This window comes from Argiope bruennichi, chromosome 4 (genome assembly GCF_947563725.1).
Source record: "Argiope bruennichi chromosome 4, qqArgBrue1.1, whole genome shotgun sequence".
NCBI classification, from domain to species: domain Eukaryota; kingdom Metazoa; phylum Arthropoda; class Arachnida; order Araneae; family Araneidae; genus Argiope; species Argiope bruennichi.
In genome coordinates this window covers 142,334,769-142,360,526 of record NC_079154.1, presented here as the reverse complement: position 1 = coordinate 142,360,526, position 25,758 = coordinate 142,334,769, and the positions used below count along the sequence as shown (strand labels likewise).

The 25,758-nt window shown below is 31.6% G+C and overlaps 1 protein-coding gene across 3 annotated transcripts in view; it reads left to right on the top strand.

Moving 5' to 3' along the window:
• LOC129967084 (calcium-transporting ATPase sarcoplasmic/endoplasmic reticulum type-like) overlaps positions 1-25,758 on the top strand; it is an 81,049-nt gene that overhangs the window by 14,114 nt on the left and 41,177 nt on the right. The window contains exons 1-2 of one of the 3 annotated variants that reach the window (XM_056081749.1): positions 21,522-21,822; positions 24,483-24,719. In XM_056081749.1, the coding sequence (XP_055937724.1) occupies positions 24,602-24,719 (118 nt within the window). In that variant the 5' untranslated portion in view covers positions 21,522-21,822; positions 24,483-24,601. Of the gene's footprint in view, positions 1-21,521; positions 21,823-24,482; positions 24,720-25,758 lie in introns of those variants that run through there. The other 2 variants (XM_056081751.1, XM_056081750.1) reach the window with 2 other exon arrangements.

Genomic DNA, 25,758 nt, shown 5'->3' with positions numbered 1-25,758 from the left:
GGTGCTGATTAGAGTAACATCTTTGAAAAGTAGGCGAAGTGGTCTAAAATCGCCCGTTTTTATTGACTAGTATATTCAAATGTTTATAAATCAGTTTTAAAGACTGATTTAGTTGAGTGCAGTGCAACACCTTTTATTTAAGATATTGGTGTCTCAAGAATATTTTGATAAATAGGATTCACAGAGCAGAGGATCTATGTCAAAATTTAACATTCGTCATTTATTAGAGTATATATAGACTCAAATTACATATAATAGAATCATTTCCTTCAATTAGATCATTTTGCTTCATGCATTTCTATTATTAAAGGTTTACAAATTAGCCGTTGGGCTTGAAATGATAGGATATATAATAAACCGATAGGATATATAATAAACCGATAGGATATATAATAAACCATGTTTACATTAAATAAAGTGTATTATTAAATTAATAATACATGTATCGTAAGAGATCATAGAAATCTTTTTTGCGTTTTTTTGAAAAAGAAAATATATTTTATATTTAGTTCATTTCATACGGACACGAGATAAATATTAGATTTTTTAAAACTTAATTTTCAGTAACAGTTAACTTATTTTTTAATTTGCGCTTTTACCAGTGTGATGGCAACACATTGATAAAAGCTAATTTTCCCCCCTACAACGGCAACGTGCTCGTGCAAGTTAAATTTTATTTTTATTTTGTGGGAAATAAATTGTTGCAAAAATTAATTAAGTTATTTTTTTAAAAATTCGTTAAAAACAGAAATTTAATTTGCATTTTAAAACATTGGTATCATTGAAAAGATAATTTTTAGAATTTTAACTTGATGTAAAAATCATTTTTTGCGGTAATATTTCCGGAAGTTATTGTGGGAAAATGCAAAATTTTGCTTAATTTTTAATTAATTAAAATTCTTGTTAATTAAAAATAGCTCCAAGGTGCACATCCAAATTTGGTAGCTGTAGGTCGAACGGTCTGGCCTGTAGAGCGCCAACACATACACACACATTGAGCTGTATTGTAAGTATAGATATAGACATAGACATGTACATTCTCATATTTTTCAGTCGTATCAAATAACAAGGTGAAATTTTTTTAAAAAGTATATGCAATCTATATGAATTATTTAATAGCTTAAAAAGTCGATAATCTGGATGAAGATGGTCAGCTAAGGCGGCTATTGTAGCGATAAACTGTTTGGGGATGTATTTTGTATAAGAGAAATGCATGGAGATATCTCCAATATTTTGCACTGGTATTAGTAGGCCATTATTCATTCAACTATGTCGAAAACAAATCATCAAAATTTTATCATGTGAGAACATCATGTTGTTTTGATTAGGTGGTTTTGAAGCTCGAAATCGCGCAGGCTATGAATAAAGCATAAATGGCAGTTTTCATCATCATCTTTTAATCGCATATATTTTTTTACCTGCTTTTACCAGCATTGCATTATTATTATGTATGCTTCTTTGAAAGCAGATGCGTTTTTAAAAAGTTGACTGCTTTTACCAGTATTGCCTTATTATTACGTATGCTTCTTTGACTGTACATGCGTTTTTAAAAGATTGACGTAGAACTTCGACATCACAGCTGTTATTTCATCTCAAAATCGGTCGAGTTCCAAAACTTTCTTTATCAGCTAGAAAAATTGAAAATGAAAGTCTAAAAAAAATTTCATTCTGTATATATATATATATATATATAATGACATTTTTTACACACACACACACACACACACACACACACATATATATATATATATATATATATATATATATAATGACATTTTTTATACACACACACACACACATATATATATATATATATAATGACATTTTTTATACACACACACACACACATATATATATATATATATATATATATATATATAATGACATTTTTTATACACACACACACATATATATATATATATATAATAACATTTTTTATACATACACACACACACACATATATATATAATGACATTTTTTATACACACACACACACACACACACACACATATATATATATATATATATAATGACATTTTTTACACACACACACACACACACACACACACACATATATATATATATATATATATATATATATATATAGAGAGAGAGAGAGAGAGAGAGAGAGATGGATAGGGAAGTCTTATGATAGTTTCAAACCTGTTTAAACTGGTTAATGACTTAAATTAATTAAGACAAATAATGATTTAAAAAATAATAATATTCTCACATGATAGCTTGAAATTTGCGATCGTGGATTTCATTTTAATTTTTTTTTAATTTTAAATCTAAAAAGATTTGAATTGTGAAGCTTCCAGTTCTCATAAATGTTTGACAAACATTATTGTTTAAATAGTTGTTTGTCACAAACACATCTGCTTACAATCTGAAAGGGGGAAAAAAACCATTCCGCAAACCTTCTCTCTCTCTCTCTCTCTCTCTCTCTCTCTTAAGTTATCGCATAAGAAACTGCTTTCATTTCTTTTGCTTCGTTCAAGAGGTTTCTTGAGAGGAATTTGTACATTATATAAAGAACAATCATTTCGCGAACAATGTTATCTTCTCTTCAAGTAGTTTTACGTGCAAGGACCGTTATCGCATTAAAATTGCGAAAGAAAGCACTCACCGACATGGATCATAAATTTACTTTTAAGAGAAGAAGATGCGGAGAATTTCAAAACTGCGCGTTTCAGGAGCAGCTTAGATTGCATTGTGAATGCCATCTTATTGTGAAGCAATAACGATTCCATAAATGTTACAAAAAAAAAGAGGTGAGTTTTTTTAAAGGTAGCAAAATTATTTATAATAAACTAGCTGACCCGGCCAAACAATCAATGAACTGTTTAGTTACACCATTTATTACTCAAGAACGGCTGTTCCGATTTTAATCATATTTGACTTGTTATAATAATATAAGGAAAAAAAATCAATAAAACTACAAAATTAAGTATTACAATGGCTTGTCAGAAAGACATTTTCTTTATTCAATCTATATATACATTCGGGTTTATTCGAGTCAAGCACCTTCTGATATACAACATTTTTTGTTTTTTTATCAGGCGCAAGAACAAATAAAGCGGATGGTTTACCAACACATGAACATGCTACATATAACTGACCATGAGAAAAACATGGGTTTTCTAGATTCAGACCACAAACACTCAACGATTGGCCTTGTGATTTGTTAATCGTCATCGCAAATGCAACACGAATTGGAAATTGAATTCGTTTAAACTCAAAGGCCATATCGCTTGGGATCCTGGGATTCCTCGAAATGAGAACTTTCTCATCCTTGAATTTTCCTTTGAGTATAGTCACGGGAATCACATGGATCATCAGTTTTTTAATCACCAAAAGCGTTCCATTGCATAGTTTTGGTTGGTTTAGATTTCGAAGCATCATGACCACCGAGCCAACCTTCAGCTGTAAATTATGCGGTGGTAAGCCAGGTACTTCCAAGGAGTTTAAAAATTCAGATGGAAAGTTGTTGACTTCGTCTTCGTTTGTTACACAGTCAATAGATTTGAATGAATGCAGAGTACCAACGATTTGATTCTGAATTTCGAAGTTTAAGTCATCCACATCTTTGTTCTTAGCCTCCAAAATTGCTCACTCACTTAATCATTTGTGATTTTTGTGGTTATCAATGATATTCGGGAACACTTTGTTGATGAGCTCATCTTTCGATGAAACGAAATTGCAAAAATTCCGAGGAAATGAAATCAATCCGCTCGACTCGTCGACAGGAACACGGCCATTACCGATAGTCAACAATTGCTTAGAGAAATCTTCAGTAGATGGATCGTTCAGCAATGAAACTCTCGTGTTTGTTGCCAGTTGAAGTTTCGGTAAAAGTGGATTATAGTGTGCTCCCTGCTGCGCCAACAATGCTAAGTCGCCAATAAAGATGGCGGACAAAATAAACAAATACTTCAGCGGAACAATTACGGTTACCATTTTCCGCCATTTAATTAGAACTTTTTACTGATAAGTATTGTTTGCTTTTTCCATACTGCCCGTTGCCTTCTACAGATGCCTTCGGCATCTGTAGAAGGCCTCGGGTAGAATTTTTTAATTTAAAAAAAACATCCTACGGCTTCGCTAGCAGCGGGAGCGGGAACCTAATAGCTTCGCTAGCACATTGAACATAAGGACTGTGTGGATAACAGGAACTGCACATAATCAATTGAAAAGAAAGAATGAAGGATGTTATACGAACGGATTTCAGAGGGAATTCTGCCCGGTGCCTTCTACAGATGCCTTTTACCAAAAGAAAAGAAAGAACGGAGAAAGAAGCAATCGGAACATTCTCCATACAAAATTTCAAACAAACATCCTTTTTCTTTCATCAACTCGTAAAAAAATATATTCCACTCACCCTTCATCCATTCTGCCGGTTCGATATCAAACCATTTTCAATACAAAATTTCAAACAAGCATCCTTCCCTAACTTTCCGGGGGTTCGAAATACTCTCGACATAATAAATTATGAAGGGAATCAACCGTTAGAACACCAAAAGAATTACGAGAACTACGAAGAATTCCATTGCAGCTGTCTTTTAAAGTGAGAATGCAGACGATTTTTTAAAGCGCATACTGACAATTAAAAATCGCAAAAGAATAAATATTTTCTGTTCATATTCACATTAAAAAAAAGAAGAAGGAAATAACTTTTAATCATAAGCTTAACTTTCTTTATTTAATAAACTTTTAATTATAATAAAGAACAAAATTAAAATCTTTAATCGATATATTTTTAATATTTTTAATTTAACATTTTTCATAATATACTTGTAGTTTATGTACAACTCAACCATTGCAAAAAGTAGTAAACAAAACAGCATTAGGGTTGCTAGAAGAGCGTTCCGATGGGTTGCAATATTGGAGACAAACTCGGGGGCACACTGTTCTTCATTTTATCCGAAGTTTCTTCACATAGCGCCACAGATTTGAGGCAAGCGTTTATTTCATCGGATCGATTTGGCAAGTCGCAAAGAAACTCGTCAATGTTGTCGCTGGAGGTGCTTCAGCTCGTTGAGCAACATTCGACGCGGTAAAATAAACTCGTTGCCCATTCATTCTCCAGATGCACCGCCAAATGTACAACAGTAGAATGACGTTCGTGAATAGGGAATGAGAATATACGTCAAATCGCCTCATTGCAGTTCACGTATCGACCAACTTGATAGCTGTTAGTTTCATTGTTGTTATCGGCGGTTGGAAGCCAAAAACCGTCATATCGCCATACCATGGTAGTCCAAGATTACTTTCTTCCTGTGAACTTTTACGATATTTTAATGGTTATTCTGCTATTCGGGGCTAAAACAAATCCAAAAAAAAAAAAAAAAAGAAATCATTAAAATCGGTACAGCCGTTCTTGAGTTATAAATAGTGTAACTAACACGATTTACTACTTTGTTATATATGTAGATAGATATTAATAGTGTGTATTTCATTTGGTGTATTATGTATTATTTATTGTATTTATTTCGCATTATCAAAATAACAGAAAATGTCAGAAAAATGGTTAAATTAGAGTACGAGAAATCATGATTTAAATTTTAATCACATAGATTTAGCAGCAAGTTCTGATTGTTAATTCCTATTACAATTCTGGCGAAATTAATTTTCCCTGTATTTTTTCAATTTAAAAAAGGTGCGGCAATTGATGCACCTTTATGGTTCAATTACTATGCGATCGTTTTTGATAGATCATAATTTGCTAACTTTTCACGCAAATCTCACTTTTAATTACACTCTAAATATATTTTGGGTATAATTCAGATTCGGATTCTTCCCCTCCCCCATTTAATTTAAATCGTTTTATTTCAACAATTTTTACAACCCCTTTCTCACTCTCCTTTTTTTTATACAAATATTTTCCATTTTCTCCCGTATTTTCTTTGTTAATCTGATCAAAATTTTCTAGAAAATATTACATAAAACTGAAAAATAATTTACCTCTTTTAAATTACTATTACTTTAAAAAAAATTTACCCAAAATTTACCTCGGTATATTCTTATACTGTGAAGTGAGGAATGCATGTCGGGGTTTTTGAAATACTATACCCTATTTGTCGAAAATCTAAAGAGCATTACTTTTCCACTTTTGTTTCTTCTCATCTGGAACATGTTACCATTTTATTCCAGATTTTGCAGGTATCTGTGACTTAGTCTTAAGGTCTCGATTTCACAGCCGATGGCCCCAAGTCTGAAGAATCCGATTTTTCTCAAAAAAGATGCACCGTGTTTGTGGATCTGGGTCGCATTAAATCTGATTGTAGTGATTGGATTTTGAAGCGTTAGGAAATAAACGTTCATAGATGGCGCTAGATAACCAGCGCGAGTGTCATTAAAAGAGTGAGGTCATTCGAGTGTTGGCTCTTGTAGAAGAAGGAGTTACTGAGCAGAGTAACTCGAACGAATCTGCAATAAATTTGTTGTTAAGTTTTCTATTTGCCTATTTATTCAAAGCGCTCACGAACCAGCCACGGCACTGATGTTTTAAACTAAACAACTTCCCTTGAATGTGGTGCGAAAGTTTGGAAAGGGATGGGTCAGCTCTGATGTCCCAAAATAAATTGAGGGCTACTTCAAAACGAAGCGTTAATGTAATTGAATATACGTTTTGTAAGACATTCGTCCTGCAATACTGAGGATTAATCTTCTGTAACCCGACAGGCCAGATGACTTTGTACTAAGGTTTCGGTTTTAGAACTGAAGGATTCCTTGTTTGAGACCCAAGAGCCACCGTGTAAATCGGGCTGGTGCATCTGGTAAATCTGGCGGGGCCCGAGTCCCTTCTAGCTAGTATGATACGGTTTCGCTAGGCAGTGCCGGCTCAAGTGACGTCCTCGTTACCTGAACGTGGTTCAAAACTACGAGGTTTGTCCGGTAATAACCCTATATTGATTTAAAACGAGACTTTAATATAATGAAACTCGATCTAATAACAAGATGCTATTGCTATATTTGAACAAATGTACTGCAAATGCAAAATGTGATACCTCAAAGTATTTATTCAATAAAATGTGAATGTATTTTGTTATTGCATCCGATCTTTTAATTTATTTTAATTTTGTGTATTTGTTAAGTTATAAAAGCTGTCATTATGAGCTAATTTGATTGTCAAGGCCTACTTACAGAGGAATTATTTAAGTGAAAAATTTAACTGGTTTTTCTAAATTTTGCGAAGATAACAGTCATACATTATTCTTTTTATAACGTTATTGACAAATGAATGCATATTTCTGTTATTTACTTCATTTGTTAAGGTTCTCATACTCCCTATTCGTAGTAGCAACCATATTGTGAGTAGCGAGTGTCATAAAAAAATTAACCCGAGGCATTTTTCATTTGATATTTTGTAATACCTTGTATTAGAGAAGTACGCAGAAAAAGGGCTGTGGTAAAAATACAGTGAACCGTCGTATTAATATTGATTTAATATTACAATGTGCATATTAACATTCACTTAAAAGCTATGCAGAAAGAAAGAACAAACAAAAAAGAACGATTCTAGAATTTTTATCGAAAACAAAAGCTAAGATTCTAGGAGATTTACTCATAAAAATATACGCATGCATTTGATCGTGAATAGTGCATCATTCTATTAATAATTATATTCATCTAGATACTTTATGAAAGAAATGGTAGACGTGAAATATGTTTCAATTAGGATGAAAACAATAAAATTCGTCGATTTCTTTAAATACAAAGCATGAAAAAAAATCTTTCGGATTTATAGGTGACATTTGTCGTTTTGCCGTGTTGAAAAAGTTAAATTTATAAGAAAATATTTTTTTAGCGTAAATTATATTGCTATAATAATATTGCAACGCATAAGCTCTGAGAATAAAATTATAACCACGGAAAAATGTTATGAAATATATCATTCTTAAACAGCCAGATTTTGAAAGCAAAATGAAATCTATTAAAATCACAAATGGTGAAAACAGATTTTTGAAAAGAAGAGATGTAAATATTTTATAAGTTAATAACTATGCAATCGTACTATAATCGTAATATAACTGCCATTACTGTAAATATCAAATTATGTGTTATAAAACAAAAACTGCCATCGAACCAGCCAAGGAAGTATACTCGGAAGTAGAAGAAAATCCGCTTCTTCAAATGTATGATATCTCTAAATTTCTCATCGAAATCATTTTAGTGGCACATTAAAAACAAATAAAGTCGTTTGATGAATGATTTATAACTGAATGGGAAATTCCATGAAGTAATATTTAAAAAAAAAATTCAGAATGAACACATTGAATGAACTTCAGAAGTTAGACGTAAAATACAGATACTTCTGACTTTCTTCATCCTACATCCATTGCAGATCCTTTCTTCTAGAGAAATGCGGTTCATTAGAAAAATATATCCTCTTCACTAATGGGATGTAATTATTTATTACCGTTCGTTATTAGAAAAATTTGTTCCTAAATAAAAGAAAATAATTTTTTTCCCTTCTCATTATTAAAAGAATTGCTGAAATTAGCGTCTTATAAACTCTTTCCTTTCCGAAAATTATTAATTGATAAATAAATGTCAAAATAGTGAATTCCATATAATTTTTCCAATCTGCTACTTTTAGTTATATTAAAATTCCGTTTTGAAGTAATTCTAGAGTTACATTAGGACGGACCTCAACATTTTAAACTATTTTCTGATGATGAAATCTACACCTGAGTTAGCATCTCCCCTCTCCAAATTTCTGCACCATCCCAATGGGAGGACATTTGGCGCCGACGGATTTAGCTATAACCGCTGTTACTAATGGGACTGAGTTTGCAAACTTTTAGCTCCTTTAGTCTAATACTATGTTCTCAAATCATGTGTTTAAAATGAATCAAAATTTTATGAAGCATAAAAAAAATTAAAAGAGGTTTGAACCTTTTGTCCGTAACATTAAAGCATAATAATACATTAAGCTTGATTCGTCTATCTTTATCTTATTTTTAAAATACATTCTTAATTATAGCAATGATATCCTGCATACAAAAGAAAGCCTTTATTATTGAAAGAACGCACGTGTATAAGTGCAATGAAACGATGAAAAACATTTTTATAAAAATACTTTTAAACATTTGGTAAAATGAAAGAAAAAAATTGTTTAGAAATAAGATTGGTATCACTGAAAAGTGAATGTTTTGAATTTTAAAATGAAGTTAGAATATCTTTTGTGCGACTGTATACTCTGAAAGATTGAGGAAATCGTTGACATTTCGAGTAAGTTAAGGAAAGAAAAATTCAAAATAATGAAACTCTCAGTGAAGGAGGTCATTTTGAATATTTTGAGGGAAGTTCTAATTAATAGCAATAAAGAATACTTTGGTATATAACTCATCGATACAATTATTTTTTTTATCATACCCAATTAATAACACTTTCAATAAATGTCTAAGAGGAAACAAGGGAATCCTTCTGGTATACATTTTTAATAGTTTGAAGGCGGGATTCGGTAATCAATTTTTTTTTTCTTGCTAATTCTGAATTTTAATTTTCTGATACATTGAAGTTTAGATAGTTAGTTCAGTTGTGTATTTACAAAGACAAAACACTATTTTCAGTTCTAAATTATCAGCTAATTATTAATTGAGGCAGATAATGTTGGCTCCTGATAATGAATCTGAAAAAAAAAATTTTAAGATTAAAAAGTTAAAAAAAATGATTAACATAAAAATAAAAACTTACCATTCAATACACAAATAAAATCTTATTTTTAAAAAGTATGTTAAATAGAATTTATTTATAAATGTTTCGTTTTTTGTTTGTTTGTTTTTTAAATCTCCAAAAGTATGATTTTTTATTTCAAATCAAAATTACCTGATTTAGAAAGTTTTTGCGTACAAAAACAAAGTCCTTCATTAAAAATATAAATTTCCAAAGTGCAATTTGTAAGGAGACGTTTTTATTAGTGTACAGAAAAGTAAAATTTTTCTTACCTTACTTTATTTTCAACCTTTAGGTCTTCAATATTTTTCATAATCACCTATTATAAATATTATGGAACCTTGTATTTAAAATTCTTATTAAATAACTGGTAATTAATTTCTGAAAACATTAAAATGGTACACAGTCCTTTAAAACACACCACTGCAGATGATACACAATTTTTGTGCATCAGGAAAGGCAAAATCAATATAAAATTCCATCATCACTAACTTTAAATAAATCAAGTTAAATAAAAGTATTTAAAAAAGACATTAGAAAATTGCTCTCATTAAAACCCTTTGTTTTTTCTTTCAGAATTATGTTAATCCAATGTATGCATGCAGATTTATGACTATAAATATCATGATCGCTGCTCATTTTAAAGATGGGATTGATAAATAATTTTATTTTTAGCAGTTGTTGAAATGCGAATGATTGAAAGCGACTATTCAGTATCAACAGAATTATTCTCAGTAATTAAATGGTTTTTTAAAATATCAGGCGTTTATAAAGCCGTATTTTTCTTTTATTATTAATAATAAGTCAATCCTTTTGCACCACAAAGTGCAGCACAAGGCTTACAGAAGTAAGTAGAAACAACTATATACATAGATAAAAATATGTACATATAAAAATAAGGATAAAAACAACAGGAAAAAATAAACAACAAAACTAATTAAAAATTGAAGCAGCAAAGGCAATAAATTTACAGAATGAGAAAAAAGCCATTTTGTGGTCGACCAAAACATGAAGCGGAGGTAGAAACTTAATATTACAGGCATCTAGATCCACAATAAAATCTCTTCTCCCTTCAGTAAGTTTGGAGCAATCAAAAAGCAAGTGTTCAACATTTTGAACTCCACCCACGCTGCAAGAGCACAGATCAGTGTTCGATAATCCAAATTTCGTGAGATAGTAATTGAAATTACCGTGTCCAGTAAGAAATTTTGTTAAGTGAAAATCACTGAAAAAATGCTTGTTATTCAACCTTTGAGAAATTGTGGGGGAAAATAATTTGGTTAAAGAGGCAGTTGACGAATTTTGGTACAGCTCGTTCCATAAGAGAATGGTCTTTTTGTGATTCTCATTACGAATGTAAGATTTGGGAATGCTCATAGGATCAATGATGCTTAGTTTTGTAGCTTGCTTTGCAAGCCAATCGGCTCTTTCATTCCCTAAAATGCCAGAATGACCTCGGACATGAGAAAAACAGACGCTAATTTCTCTTGCTTTAAGCTCTAAAAGAGTGATGTGAAAATTCACTACAATTTTGTTGCAGGAAGAAACATTACTAAGCAAAAATAAGGATGAGAGAGAATCAGTACAAATAAGGAACCTGGATGATAGAGTACAGTGGTTTACGATCCATTTGAGCGAGTTACTGAGGCACAGCAATTCTGCTTGGAACACACTACACTCATCAGGAATTCTAAACATAAAGTGTTCCATTTCAACTGCGTCTTGAAACACAACAAAAGCAAGTCCAACACGGTGATTGAGTTTACTGCCATCAGTAAAACACACTACAGGAAAATTGCTAAGAACATTGTCCTTATAATCGATAATTTCGATAGGAACGCGTTCAGCAGAATGTGGAAGATTGGAAAAAGACACTTTGGAATCTTAGGTAATTTTTATAACGTTATCTTTGAAATCTTTATTTTGCAGGACGAAAAGGTCAATTAGGGGAAACCCCGCAATGACAAAGCAGGCTTCGTAGCTTACAGTTCTGTAGCCACGTATAACTCTAGGTAAAATTCTTCTTTGAATTCTACGAAGATTTCGGCAGTTAATCTTTTATTTCAAAGCATTACCCCAAACCCTATAGAGGCATAGCAGACAAAAGGAACAATTACCTGTTTGTAGATCATGCCAATAACGTTGGATTTCAATCCAAAGGTGTTGCAAGAGACACGATTAAGTCCTTTCAGAATGTTTTCACATTTTTTGGAAAGATATAAAATATGATTTTTCCAACAGAATTTGTCATCAAGCATTACCCCTAGGTATTTGATTTCATTCACCATTTCAAGTCGTATGTTGTCAAAAAATAGTTGTTTGCTAGAAAAGTCCACGTTCTTTTTCTTAATAGCCATAACCTTCGATTTATTCGGGTTGAATTCCATTTTGAAATCTCTTGCCCAGTTTAAAATATCATCCAATGTGCTTTGAGCAAGTTCAAAAATACCATCAAGATATTTTCCCTGAAAGAAGATGAGCAGATCGTCCGCGAAGGCTATGGTTTCACATCCTGTGATCTTCGAAAGCCTAGCAAGAAGGCTGTTCATGATTAAATTCCACAGAAGTGGACCAGAGATGGAGCCTTGGGGACAGCCCCTTTGCAAGGAACGGGAAACTGAAACACGACCGAGCGTAAGAGAGGCAGACCTATCATTCAAGAAATCTCTGACCAGATGAAATATGTTACTTGGAATAGCGAAATTTTTGAGCAAAACGAGAATAGCCGGCCACCAAGCATGATCAAAAGCTTCTTTGATATCAAGAAAAATTAAAATTGTAAGCATATTTTTCTTCTTGCCTCTATCAACTACATTTTTCAAGTAAAGGAGAGCATCTTCACAACATTTTTGCGGAGTGAAACCGAACTGGGTCTCGTTTAAGAGTTTTTTACTGTGCAAAAACCAGGAAATCTTGTTAACAATCAGCTTTTCAAGACATTTTCCAATAGTTGGTAGGAGGCTGATACATCTCAAATTGTCCAGATGTGGACCACGAAAGTCCTTATTTTTCGGAATTAAAAAGAGGTTTACTCTCTTCCAGGAGCACGGAAAGGTACTAAGCTGTAAACAAGCATTAAAAAGTTTAGAAAAGAAACAGGGGAACATCAAGTGAATGCATTTCAAAGTTTCATTTTGAATGCAATCAGGACCAGGAGATTTATTAAGCTTAAGGGTGTTAATCACTCCATCTATTTCTGCAGTAGTAAATAGAGGATCAAGACTCGAAGAATAATTTTCCAAGGCTTTAGTTCGTTGCAATCCGTAGAAAGGAGTATCCGTATTAATAGTATCGATAGGAAAGCATTTTTTATAAAACTCATTTATAGTTTCTTCAACAGAAGTGGTGGCGGAACCATTTGGAAGACGAATCCCAGAGACTTCAATTTTTTTCATGAAGTTTTGTTGTATACCGTACATATAGATTTTCTTCCAAACATTATGTTCGTTAATATCCTCTAGAAAGTCCTTCCAAGATTGGACTTTAGCCTCTTCAAGCATTGAACTGTAATTTTCTTTTATTTGTAAATACTTCTGTCTATAAAAATTTCTAAGAATAAAATTTCGAGTTCTTTGATACCTGCGCCTAGCAGCATTGAGCCTTTTCCTCATACACTCAATCTCTATGCTCCACCAAGGAACCCAGTGCATTCTTATCTTTTTAAGAGGCATTGAGGCTTTAGAAGCAGAAAGGACTACATCTTGAAAGTTTTCTATGACAGATATTAAGGTGTCCACATCAGCACAAGAGTCGATACGATTAGAAAGATCAACAAAAGGTTGCTTGCAAAAAGAGTCAAAGCGATCCCAATTTGCCTTCTTAACATTGAAATATAGAAAATTAAATCTGTTAGAGGTAGAAGGATTAGTAGTCGCAGTAACTTCACATTCAATTGCATTATGATCGGAAAGGGATTCCTATTCTGGAAGGCACCAATATGAAACGTCACCAAGCACATCTGTTCCCATAACAGTTATATCAATATAGCTGGAGCCCTGAGAGCCACTGAAGGTAGGGCCACAATCTTCATTAATTACAAATAAGTTGTTCATACTTAAAAAGTCACAGAGCTTCATACCGCGAGAGTCGGAAATTGGACTGTGCCAGAGTTCGGACTTACTGTTAGCGTCCATACCCCAGATTAGCCTACGGCAATCTATTACGGCAAACACTCCACTGATTTTATGTAAATCCAAATCAATATTTCTGTTGGGTTCAAAATAGTAGGACAGAAGAATAAATATGAAAGCATTGAACGTGATGTGAATAAAAACCATATTGTAATCGACATTATTTAAATAAAAAAAAGTTGAAAGTTCTTGATTACGAACAATAATCGCCGCCTTGATAGTATCACAACCTGCGTTGAAGTACGTGCGATACGAAGATGGAAAGAAAGGAAGAGAACCATTATAAGCGTAAGGCTCCTGAACAAGAGCAACATCTATGTCCGAAGTGTCCATGTTAAGAATGAGTTGCTGAGTAGCAATCTTTGAGCGGTGAAGGTTAAGCTGAATAGCTCTAAGATTTGATCTGGACGAATTAAACATGAGAAATTCTTGAAATATTTCTGCTCTTCATAAAAATATGCGTGGGACACTTATCCGCAAAAGGTCTACGTTTAACATCAACTTTCTTACTGGCATCCTTTATCTTTTTATTGTAGCGAATGCTATTAACGCAAATTTGGCTTGCTGTATTCTCGCAATGTTCACTTTTATGTTCTTCAGCACATTTAAAACAAGCAACTGAATTTCTACAATCCACTCCTTTGTGATTATAACCAAGGTACTTAAAACACCTATTTATTATTACAAAATTTTCGACCCTGCAAATAGACCATTCAAAGTGTAAATAACGAGAAGATAAACACTTTTGATGGAGATTAGGTGGAAGTTCACACACAACATGTCTGTTATTTGGAAATTTCTTCAAGGTGAATTTTAAGTTAATGTCTTTGCTACTTTCACCGTCCGCAAAGATATCAAGATTTTGATCAAATATTATGTTAGCAATTTCATTATTGTCTATTTCATTTGGCCCATTTTTAACAAGAAGGGCCGGATTTTTCCCCTTTGGTTCAGCCGATTGAAATAAACGATTAGCTTTCAATTCATTTTTTAATTTGTCCCGGTCAGCCGAGGAGCAACATTGAACAATAACTTTATTATTAGCTATTGCTCTAACATTTTTAATTCCTATTTTCTTCTCTCTTGGATTTATAACTTCTTTTTTCAAAGCTTTCAGTAGCGCTGACAATAAGAGGACGACTGTTTTGTGAATTTGTTTACAAAGCCGCCCCTAGATGGCGACACCACCTCAGCGTAAGATGGCCTTGTAACCAAAGCAGCCAGACTTTCTTCGCAAGCCTTACGACAATTAACGGATTGTAATCGTTCAAAACTTTTAGTAATTGCAATTTTTAACTCACCCAAGGCATTCTTGGCTTGTTCCCTCAACTCATGGTTCATGTTGCACTTCGAAACGAGCGCCATATCAATAGTTTCAAAGTGATTTTCAAGAGACGCGTACAACACATCAAGCACACCGTCCGCCATCTTGAACTCCTTCCTGATACCATATTTGAAGTTAGGCGTCATACTGTATACGCTAAGACGAGTATCTTTGAACATCAAATGTATCGCATCGGCAGAGGACTTAAATCGTTATGAAGGCTCCTTTTTCTCGGTCACGCAATGACAAATGTATCTGAAATAATCAAACTTACTTGGCAATGCGATATTTTTAAACATCCCATTACCAAGAGTTTTAACGCCCTGCAAACTAATCAAGAACGCAATTGTGAAGATAGGTGAGCTCCATTTTGAAAAGATATATATTTTAAAAGTTCTGCCTGTGTCAATTCGAACTCACATTTCGCGCGCCAACTGCCTGTTTCAATTTTGAATCCATCACGCATTTGTTAAGAGGATTAAAAGATATCACGTCAGTCATTTCTATTTTTTCTTGTGATTATGATTTGAGATAAATTAACCCTAATGCAGCTATGATACACTATTATTATAAATTGAAAAGTCCTATCAAAGAGAAATGAAACTGGGTTTTTATCCCCTACCACATGAGTTCACTTAACAAGCACTGCGATGCACCATAGCCTGGTTTGTCGATTTTAGCTGACTCTCATGGTAAATCTGATTCATCTACTCGAAATTCATCGCGCTGGAGTGAGAAAATAACAACGACAATAATCATTCTTCAAAAAACTGCTTGACAACACACGACAAATGTACGCCTCATTAAACAACTGCAGTTGTCATTCGCGACGATTCCACACCACATCAATAAAAAGATGACACTCCCTTCAGTTACATTTTTTTCGCCCATCCATTTAGGTTGGTCATCCACAATCACTCGTAATTGTCCGGTTTAATTGAGTATTGTCTTATACCTCTATTCCTCCCGGAAGAAAAAAAAATATTCCCCAATTTAATTTTACATGAATCTGCAATATGTTGGCTAATTCAGTTGAAAGTTTACTCTCAAAACAGAAAACAAATTTCAAACAGTCTTGCAACCACTTTCAATGTTGTCAAGATGTTGGCGAAATAATGGAAAAAATGACTTACATTTAGAAATACATTTTTTTATTTATTTTTCAGGGAAACATTTAGAGAATTGGAATAATTCTGATTATATTTTTATTCTTAAGTAAATCGCTAAATTAATCAAATTAAAGCAAGAATTTAGAAAGTAAATTTTCATCGAAAAGAAAAAAAAGAGATTACAATTTTTTGTATCTTTTGGCATTTGGAAAAAAGCGTGGGAAAGATCAGAAAGATGTAGAAAAATTGATATTGCTTGAAAGAGCAAACGATATTCAATACGGAACTTACTCACCGATGATTTTTAATGAAACTTACTGAAATTTAAAAAGTTAAAACGAAGAAGATCTTACAATCTTATATAGAAAGTGTAGGATTCAAATCAACTAAAATTATGTAAATCGGCTATTTTAATTCTTAGTGATTTGACTGACTGTGCGTATTTCAAAGATAGTGAAAAAAATGCAGCTGACCTTCATGGAAGCAACGCAGCAGCGAAAAAAGGAAAACAAATTACTTTTATTTACGGAGATGACATTTAACATTTAGTTCCGGAAGATTTATCTGATTACACGCTTATAAGATATTTATACATTTCACGTTGTACTGTTTCAAAACATAGTTCCGATTTGTTTAAGAAATTTAAAATTTCACAAACATAAAAAGATAAGATAAAATTGCTCTGAAATTCCTTGAAATGAAAAGAATTTTGTGTTCCTCTAATTTATTTTTTCAACTACATTCTTTTTCATATGAAAAGAAAATAAATTAATATTTGTTTTACTATGCACTGATGCAATTCAAGATTATAAGTTGAAAATTAACATTCATTTGTTTAAAAAAAAGCAGAACAAACTTATAGAAAATTGAATGTATTGGAATGAATACACAGCTACTTTGCATTTTTTCATAAATGTTTATCACTACTGGTTTTTTTCGGAAAAAGAAAAAGACTTCTCTCTTTCACTCTTATACATTTGAATATCATTTATATCCCCTGACAAACCTTTCACTTTTGATATTTATAAATTTTGTAAAGAAGTTCAAAATTATGGCTATACATTTGCCCTTTTTATGCATGAATTTCTTAATTAAATTTTTCCTAACTTACCCGATTTAACTTTCAGCTCTCTCTCTCTCTCTCTCTCTTTCTATATATATATATATATAGAGAGAGAGAGAGAGAGAGATAATTCCCTCACAACCGGAAGATAATTCCCTCACAAAAGTACTACGCCAAAAAAAAAAAAAAAATGCTGACTATTGTATAGAACAGCTCCATCTTACATCTACATGACTTTAGCATTCTTCTGACTTCTTCATTTCTGTAAATCCTTCATCAGCAATGGTTCTTAAGAGTATTTATTACCGCACACATTGGTAGACTTTCGGCAATTATCTTTTCAAAGTATTAAAGTTCAAGAAGGAACCCTATTAGGACATTATATTGTAATGATATCTTTACAATGTTAGATATTCTGAATGCTGCGCGATATCGTAATAATATTTCCAAACATTTTATGCTATTACAAAATGAACTCGCACTGAACAGTTTTGTTTCGTGCAATGGGAAAACGACCATAACACGGGGATTAGACTCTATAAATGCAATTCTTCAAATTAACATTACCAGTCAACTCGTGTGTTCGTAGAATCCGTAAAATCGGTTGTCATCAAGTCAGTACAAGTAATGGATGAGGAACTCATTTGTAAAAACTAAACAGTGTCAAGTAATCATGTGCTCGCAGTATTTGAACGAGCTGAAATATGTGATGGCAGAATGCAAACTTTGCGAATCGTAGAATGCAGCACATCCAATAAGCGTGAACCTCCGCTCCATTTGCATCGTCATCTTCGGATATCGCCTGGTGCATTCATTTATGTAACAAACTAAACAAGAATAGAAGATTATCCAGGACAAGATCGATCATGTGTGTAAGAATTTTTTTTCAAAAAATTGAGATCGAAATATTGGTGGTTTATAAAATTGTTCTTTTATGTATTCTGTATTACAGAGAAGAAAATACTAAAGACAGGTGCTGGAAATATGATAAGCGGCAAAGCAATGAATGTCTTTAATTCTCATTATTAAAAGTTTACGCGCTAATAAGGACACTTATCGTCTTGTTCTCTTTCTCCTGTTTTTATTACCAATTTGTATTGATATTATTTTATTTTATTACGAAACTCCGTTAGATTTACATCATCTTCTTATATTTACAGTACTTAGAAATTAATACAAGAACAACAAAATCTCATAAACATTAATTAAGGATCCAAATTGCTTTATTTTATTTATCGTAAGCCGTAATATGAGTATTAGCACCTTCTTTCTTGAATAAATTATGAAATTGAAAAATTCCGTTTCTTTCTGGCATTGCAATTGTCTAGGCTTGAAATTTGTTTTCGAGCGTTAGTTTTGAAGGTTTAGTGGCGTTTTTCTTTTCAGCCACATTGTCGCATTTAACGAAAGTAAAACCATCACCACCTCTTTCCATGAAGATAAAAATTAAAAGAACCGAAACTGTAAGCTGATGGAGTTCTTCCGTTTTCTTATATGTTTCTCCATATTAAATATCCGGTCAGTAGAGGCAGAGGCAGAGGTAACCTCTTGAGATACTAGTAGGAGTAGAATAATTGTTATTGATCAATGATATTGCAGAGCGACTGTCCCTTTCTATGACTGAGGACTCTCGTTTGCTGAAATGCGATGCGTTCAATCCAAAAATCTGTAAATAAGATTTAAGAAATAAATTTCGTTCTTCGCGCTCTGTATTGAGAATGCACTTGGAAGAGAATTCTGATTTAAGTTCTGTAATTAACAATAAATCATGAAACGGTGATTGGCCAAGTTTCTAGAGTTTGTGGGAATCTATATTATTTCTCGTGGTAACACGTAGCCCTGGTTCCGATAACTGGTACAGTAATCACAATCAGTCCTCATTCCAAGGAGTGAAAAACGTTATATAATAAAAGTGAACAATTTTATTTAATCCATGAAACATCGAGGTTCAAATTTCAGATCGTTTCATCACTCATTCACGTTTCAAATTTAAATTCAATGCCAAACGCAAAACAAAAATATATATTCGAATAAAGGAAGTAAATTAATTCACATGACAAACTTAAGTGTGCACGTCATGTAACATTCAACCTCATGTTATCTTATGCTGCATTGCGACTTCACATTTCCTTAGTTTCTTCAAGATGTTGGAATGGATCCAAACTTTTTTTTTACTATGGTGAGTTTTACTAAACATAGGATTTGATTCCATTAGATGCATTTAAAAGAAGAAAATATTACTTTGTATTGACAAATTCTCCATCCTATTTTGTAGTTTCCGATTGAAAAAGAATTTTGTGAATGATACGTGTTTGTTAGGGGAACAAGAAACTATTTCCTTTCATTGATACTTTTATGCAGTAGTATTTCAAAATGCAGAATTGCAATATTGCAATTCTGCAATATTTCTATTGCAGAACGTTTGCAGTATTTCGTTGCAGTCTTTAATGTTTTCTCATCATTTATGAACCTTTTTTGGCAATTTATTCTGAATTTCTATGTTTATAATTAAAAAGTCTATGTTAAACATTTTCGAGTTTAGGCCTCATATGTTTTATTTCTCCTCCTGTTTATACCACAATAGAATGTTAGAGTGGAAAATAATAGAAGTAAAAGGATATAACAATCAATTAGAATCATAGATATTTGTCATCTTCAGATAGAGTTGAAAATAATTTTGATAACCACAAACCAACCTGAAGAAAAAAGAAAAAAGGAAGACATAAGGAAAAAAGAGATGCAAACAGAAATTCTTTTTGATTTACAAATTTCAGTAAAGATCTATAATTATGTATTTCATCTTGAAGAAATATTTGTTAGTATTATAAATACATGATTTGAAAATTAAATTTAGTATGAGAAATAGTAGTTATACCCTATTAAGAAATTCTAAATCCATGTTATGAAGAATAATGATATTTGATGAATATGTGATATAATGTGTTAACTGTTTAACACCTGATAAATGAAGAGGAGTTATGGCGAGCTGTTGCTGTTGCGTCAAGTGAGTCTGACGACTTTGGTTGCTGCGTTAAGTGTGTCTGATGATTTTTGGGTGCTAAGGGAGATGGCGCCATGGCAGCTGTACGAAGGTTGCGTTTGACAGTTCATAGCCAGGGTCACCAATGTGGCAATTAGCTACGAGCGAGGAATCGAACCTGCGACGCAAAGCTCCGTAGCCGCGTAACATAACCACTAGACAAAAGTGAACCCCCCTACCTAGAGGTTGTTAATTGGCTTATGAAGCAAGCGCCACTTTCTGTTATCATTCTCGGTTTCTATCCGCATAGTTCTATATATTGTAATGTGTCTCAGTATTATAAAGAAAACAATAATACAATAGAACTTCTTTGGTAAAATTACATTTTAGATTTTATTCAGATAATTAGTAATTTCGTGCAAATGAAGTGTCATTATTACTCATTTGGTAAATAAGAGTACAATGGGAATTCTCATAAAAAATATGTGAAAATGCTGGAAAGTAATTTTTTTTTTTTCTGCTTCCAGTCGGATAGTTACAAAAAATTTTGTTTCATTTTATATATTCATGCATTTGATATTCCATAAAACAGATTTCCATATTCCATATAATGATTTCGAGAATTATAATTTGAAATTCAGGGTAATAAATATATTCACTTGGAAAAATTGTTTGATGGAAAATATATGTGGGCGCAATTATGACTTTTGCCTTTCCCGAGAATTAAATATAAATATATTGCGTACTGAACTGGTTTTAAAATTATGTTTGTGAATTTTTGTTCAAAGAAGGCTGAGGAAGAGAAAGCGAAATTAAGTTTATTTCAAATTCATTCCTTTTGCATTTCGAAAGTCTGGAATCTTTTGTGTCTACGCATGCACGGCTGCTCTAAAACATTACTGGTATCGAAACAAAAACAAACAAACAAAAAAATGCTCATTTAAATTTTTCACGAATGCTTTTAAGAAACGTTTTTGATAACATTTCTTTATATATGCATTATTCATTAAAATATTTCCAGAAATTAAAATAAATCCAGACATAAATTTCTAATTGTTTAATGAATGTTTTCATCATTTTACTTCTGTTGATTTTAATACATTCGAATATTCAATATATTTGTTATAATATCCGAAGAAGAACGAAATCTTTTAATATTTCTGCAGCAGAAACAAATTACAATTGTAAAAAGTGAAGTGAATGGGTGCGTATTGTCGATTTTCTGTTTTCCGATTCATCCAATCATTGTATTCCACATTACTCAACCGGCTATGATGAACCACGAAGGATCTAATTGAGAATAAATTTTTCGATCAGTTTTCATTTGGCATGCATTTAGATGTTCGGAACATAATACATCCGTCTATCCTTTTATTGTTGTGTTTCCATATGTATATTTGGAGTGTCTGAATTATTGCATTCGGAAAATCAAAAAGAAAACTGCATTGCATTAGGCTTATTTCCGACGACGGAGTAGCCCAAGAACATTAGCATTGTATTCTGTGTTGCCAGCTGGCAAAGTGGTTTTTACGCAGGTAATATTTTTGATCACACGTTGCAATATAATGTGTGAGAATTCGAACTTTTTTTTTTCTAAAATCGATTTAGTATGAAACATCATAAACAGCTCATAACAGAAAAGTAAGCATTTTAAGTATTTGTGCGTATTAATCCGATGAGTTCCTACAAAATTTGCATTACTTTTTCCTTTACATTATCCGAAACTACGTGTAAATGAAAATGTTGATTTTCGTGTTATTAAGTGTGTTTAATTTTCTTATTGTTCAGTTAAATGCTGAATTTGTTTTTAAGCTGGTTGCATTAGACCAAAAATTCCTCCGTGAGTGTTAAGTTGTCTTATCACAACGTGTTTCATTAGGTTTTGCTTCAATCAATTTTGTATTTCAAACAATATGTATTGAGAGAAGAAAGAATTATTGGAATGAAATCGTTAGGTTCGGAAATAAAATGCTTGCTTACGATTAAGGAACTCAATTCTCATTTAATTTGAAATTTTTCTCATCAGAATTTATTTTACAGGATTATTCATAGTTAGGCAGAATAGTCAAAATTTTCTTTACTGAGAATTTATTTTGCGACATTGTAAAAAAAAAAAAAACTTACACACATTTATAGTGAACTTTATATGTATTAAATATTATAATTTTTCATATATATGATTTTTAATGCAGTGATTGTATGCATTCGTTTAATGCAGTGATCGTAATTCCATTAAGTATCAACTTGAAATGCTGAACTAAAATTGTATACTTTTCTGCTGTTTGTAGCTATTGTATTCATTCTATAAGATAATAGAATAGGATGTTTTATTAAAGTCGCATTAATTGATAACTAAATGCATGTCAATTGTGTGAAAATGTACATACGTAATTTGAAGCAGACCAACTCTTTAATGAGATTCCAGGCAATTGTGTGTTTATTACTAATAATTAGCAAATCTGTTTCATTGTTAAAGAATTAAGCAGTGTGTATTTTATATGTTAAGAAATATTTTTATATATAACATAATATATAAAAAAATTTCTTATATTTTATATATTTTTATATATAACTTTCAAAGTGTAATTTCAATGTTTTGATTTTGCATTAAATTTATGTAAATTTTTGTTATGGTAATTAAACTGTAGTAACTTTCAATAATTGCAACAATCCCTATATTAAGGTTATGTAGCATTTATCAATGTGAATATATTGATATTAATATAATTAGAAAGCAGATATACTGTCATTAATTTTCAGTGGAAATGAAGCTGTAGCATGTACAATAATAAGCATATCTGTTCAGTGTTCTTGATATACAATATATGTTTGTTTCAGGATTAAAAGACAATCACTTTTGGGTGATTTTGTCTCGTGGAAGGCAAGTAAGAAAAACACATTTCAGAAATTCTTTAAGCCATAATCCTTGTCCCGATGGATGTTTTTTCAGTTTGATGTATTACTATTTAATCTTAATTCAAACCTTATGTGTTTATCGTATGGTTAATTAAATTTTGCTGACTACCCACAATTCGTATGCTATTTAATTCTGCTTTTATTTCTAGATTGCTATATTACTAAACAAAACGTGCATTTCACCCTTTCTTTGTGCTTTTTTCTCGCAAAATTCTCTTAAAATTATGTAACTTGGTTAAGGGAGGGTATGCTAATGCCATGCATATGTATTGTATGCTAATGCATTAGCATACAATAATTAATATTGGTCTTTGGCATGAATTTAGCACTTTTACTGAATTATTAATCCTGAGCATTTAACGATTGATACTCAAAAATTAGCCTGTATTTTTGATCAAACAATTGAAACAATATTTGAATCATTGTTTTCAAGTTTAGTGTTTACATATATGTGAAAGTACAGACTAATAGAATGTCAACCTCTGAATGAACTTTGTTCCAAGTTTGATAGGTATCTACTGTTTAGATGTTATATATAATTTTATAACATCTACTGTTTAGATGTTATATAGTTCTCTTTGTTTTGTAGTTATTGTATAAACTTATATGAGGGGTATCCAGAAACTAAGGCCAAAGGGTTAAAATGGGTTTTTTGAATTTGGAAAGATCTGAAATGTGGAAATTCATCAAACCCTTAAGTTTGAATTTTTTTTAAATGTTTACAATACTTTAGTATGCTCTATATACAATTAAAGTAAAAATATTGGTCCATATTAAAAAGTATGGAAATTGCTTTTTTTTAAATATGAAAGCAATGTGGATGATTGCCTTCTGAAAGTCATTATTCATGTTGTGTCTGAAAATGCTACATTAACCTTAGAAATATAAAAGCATATGGAAACGTTTTTATTTTGTAATTACACAAAAAATTTTAAAATATATTAAAAATTAAAGAAGTGAATTAGTGTATTTTATCTTGAGTTATTGATTCACATCTTGAGTTTCTCTTTTGTTATGGTTTTTTTATTCATTTATTTTGGTATAATATATTGACTGTTTCTAGATAATGGTTTCATTTTAATCTTAGTTCAGTATATTTTTCATTATGTTTATTTTAATTATATTAATGTTTTTATAATTTAATATTAGCTTCAATATATTACCATAAGAAAATATTTTATGTTAATTTTTAAATCTCCATAAAAATTCTATTCTACGATTTCATATCTCTCATTTTGGCTCAAATATTTTTTAATACTTTGCTTTTGTTCCATTTTAGGACTCTGAGTAAAGATTATATCTGTGGTTTTTCTTCTCTTCTTAAATGTGTGTATGTGATCAGTAGAGAGAAGCATCCTTCTTATTTATTTTGTGCTGTGTAAATTAATGTAAAAAGAAATGGAAGTTGCTCATACTAAAACAGTTGAAGAAATTCTAGACTATTTTGGAACCGATGCAGAAAAGGGTTTATCTGAGTCTCAAGTCAAAAATCTCCAGGAAAAGTATGGCCCAAATGGTAAGCAATAACATATTTAAGTTTAATTTAAATTGTATTTTAAATAAATTTATTGTTTTAAAAATAACTTGTTTAATAGGTCTTCCTTTTACTTTTTCAAATTTTTAAAAACTTCTTTATAGAATGTATTGAATTTACATTTTAATAATTTTAAAGATCCCTTTGAGAAATACTGTTTTTTTAACTTTCTGATGGATGCTGGCTAATCGCACTGTATACTTTTCATATACAGTAGACTTCCGATTATCCGCAAAGATTTTTTTTTTTGACTGATTTCTTTAAAAAGGTGCAGTTTTACAGTTATGCTTTTGTAATTACGTAATACATTACAGTATTAAAACAGTACATATGTATTAATTTTTCTGTTTATCCTTGACGCCCCTCGTAAGTACAAAGCACTTTTCTGTTTTCTTTAATAAAATGCATTTTAGGTTAGTTTTGAGTGAATACTAACTAAAATATTAAGCGTTAGCTAAACATTTCCTGCTGTTTATTTTACGCTTTATTGTACATAAAACGATTTTTCAAAGTTGGAATGACTGTTTTCTCTTTTATACCCGTTTTTAGCTTTTTTCGGATTATCCGCAATTTTTGTTATCCGCGGCGGCTGCGCCACCCAATTCCTCGGATAATCGGGAGTGTACTGTAATTTCCAAAATTATGTAGGTTTATCAGTTGAAAATTAGATGATGCAAGTACCGAGTATTTTATCGTAGTCACAGTATGTCTATCTATATGTATATAATATAAATTGCTACTGTATATGGCTCAAAAATAATTTATTACTTACTGTTGAATGGCAAGTCAAATGTAGACAAAAGTCATATACATTTCAAACTGCTTCATTGAATTTTTTCCTAGCTTTATACAATTCAATGTTTCACTAATTAACGGAGTTTGAAAATTTTAGAAATACTTTGGAGAATGCTTACTTTGTTATCAGAAAATGCCAGTTAGAGGAAGGAAGATATAAAAGAAATTGTGAAATTTGTGAACTTACAACATATGTCACTTTTATATATATTCTAATCTCTTCCAA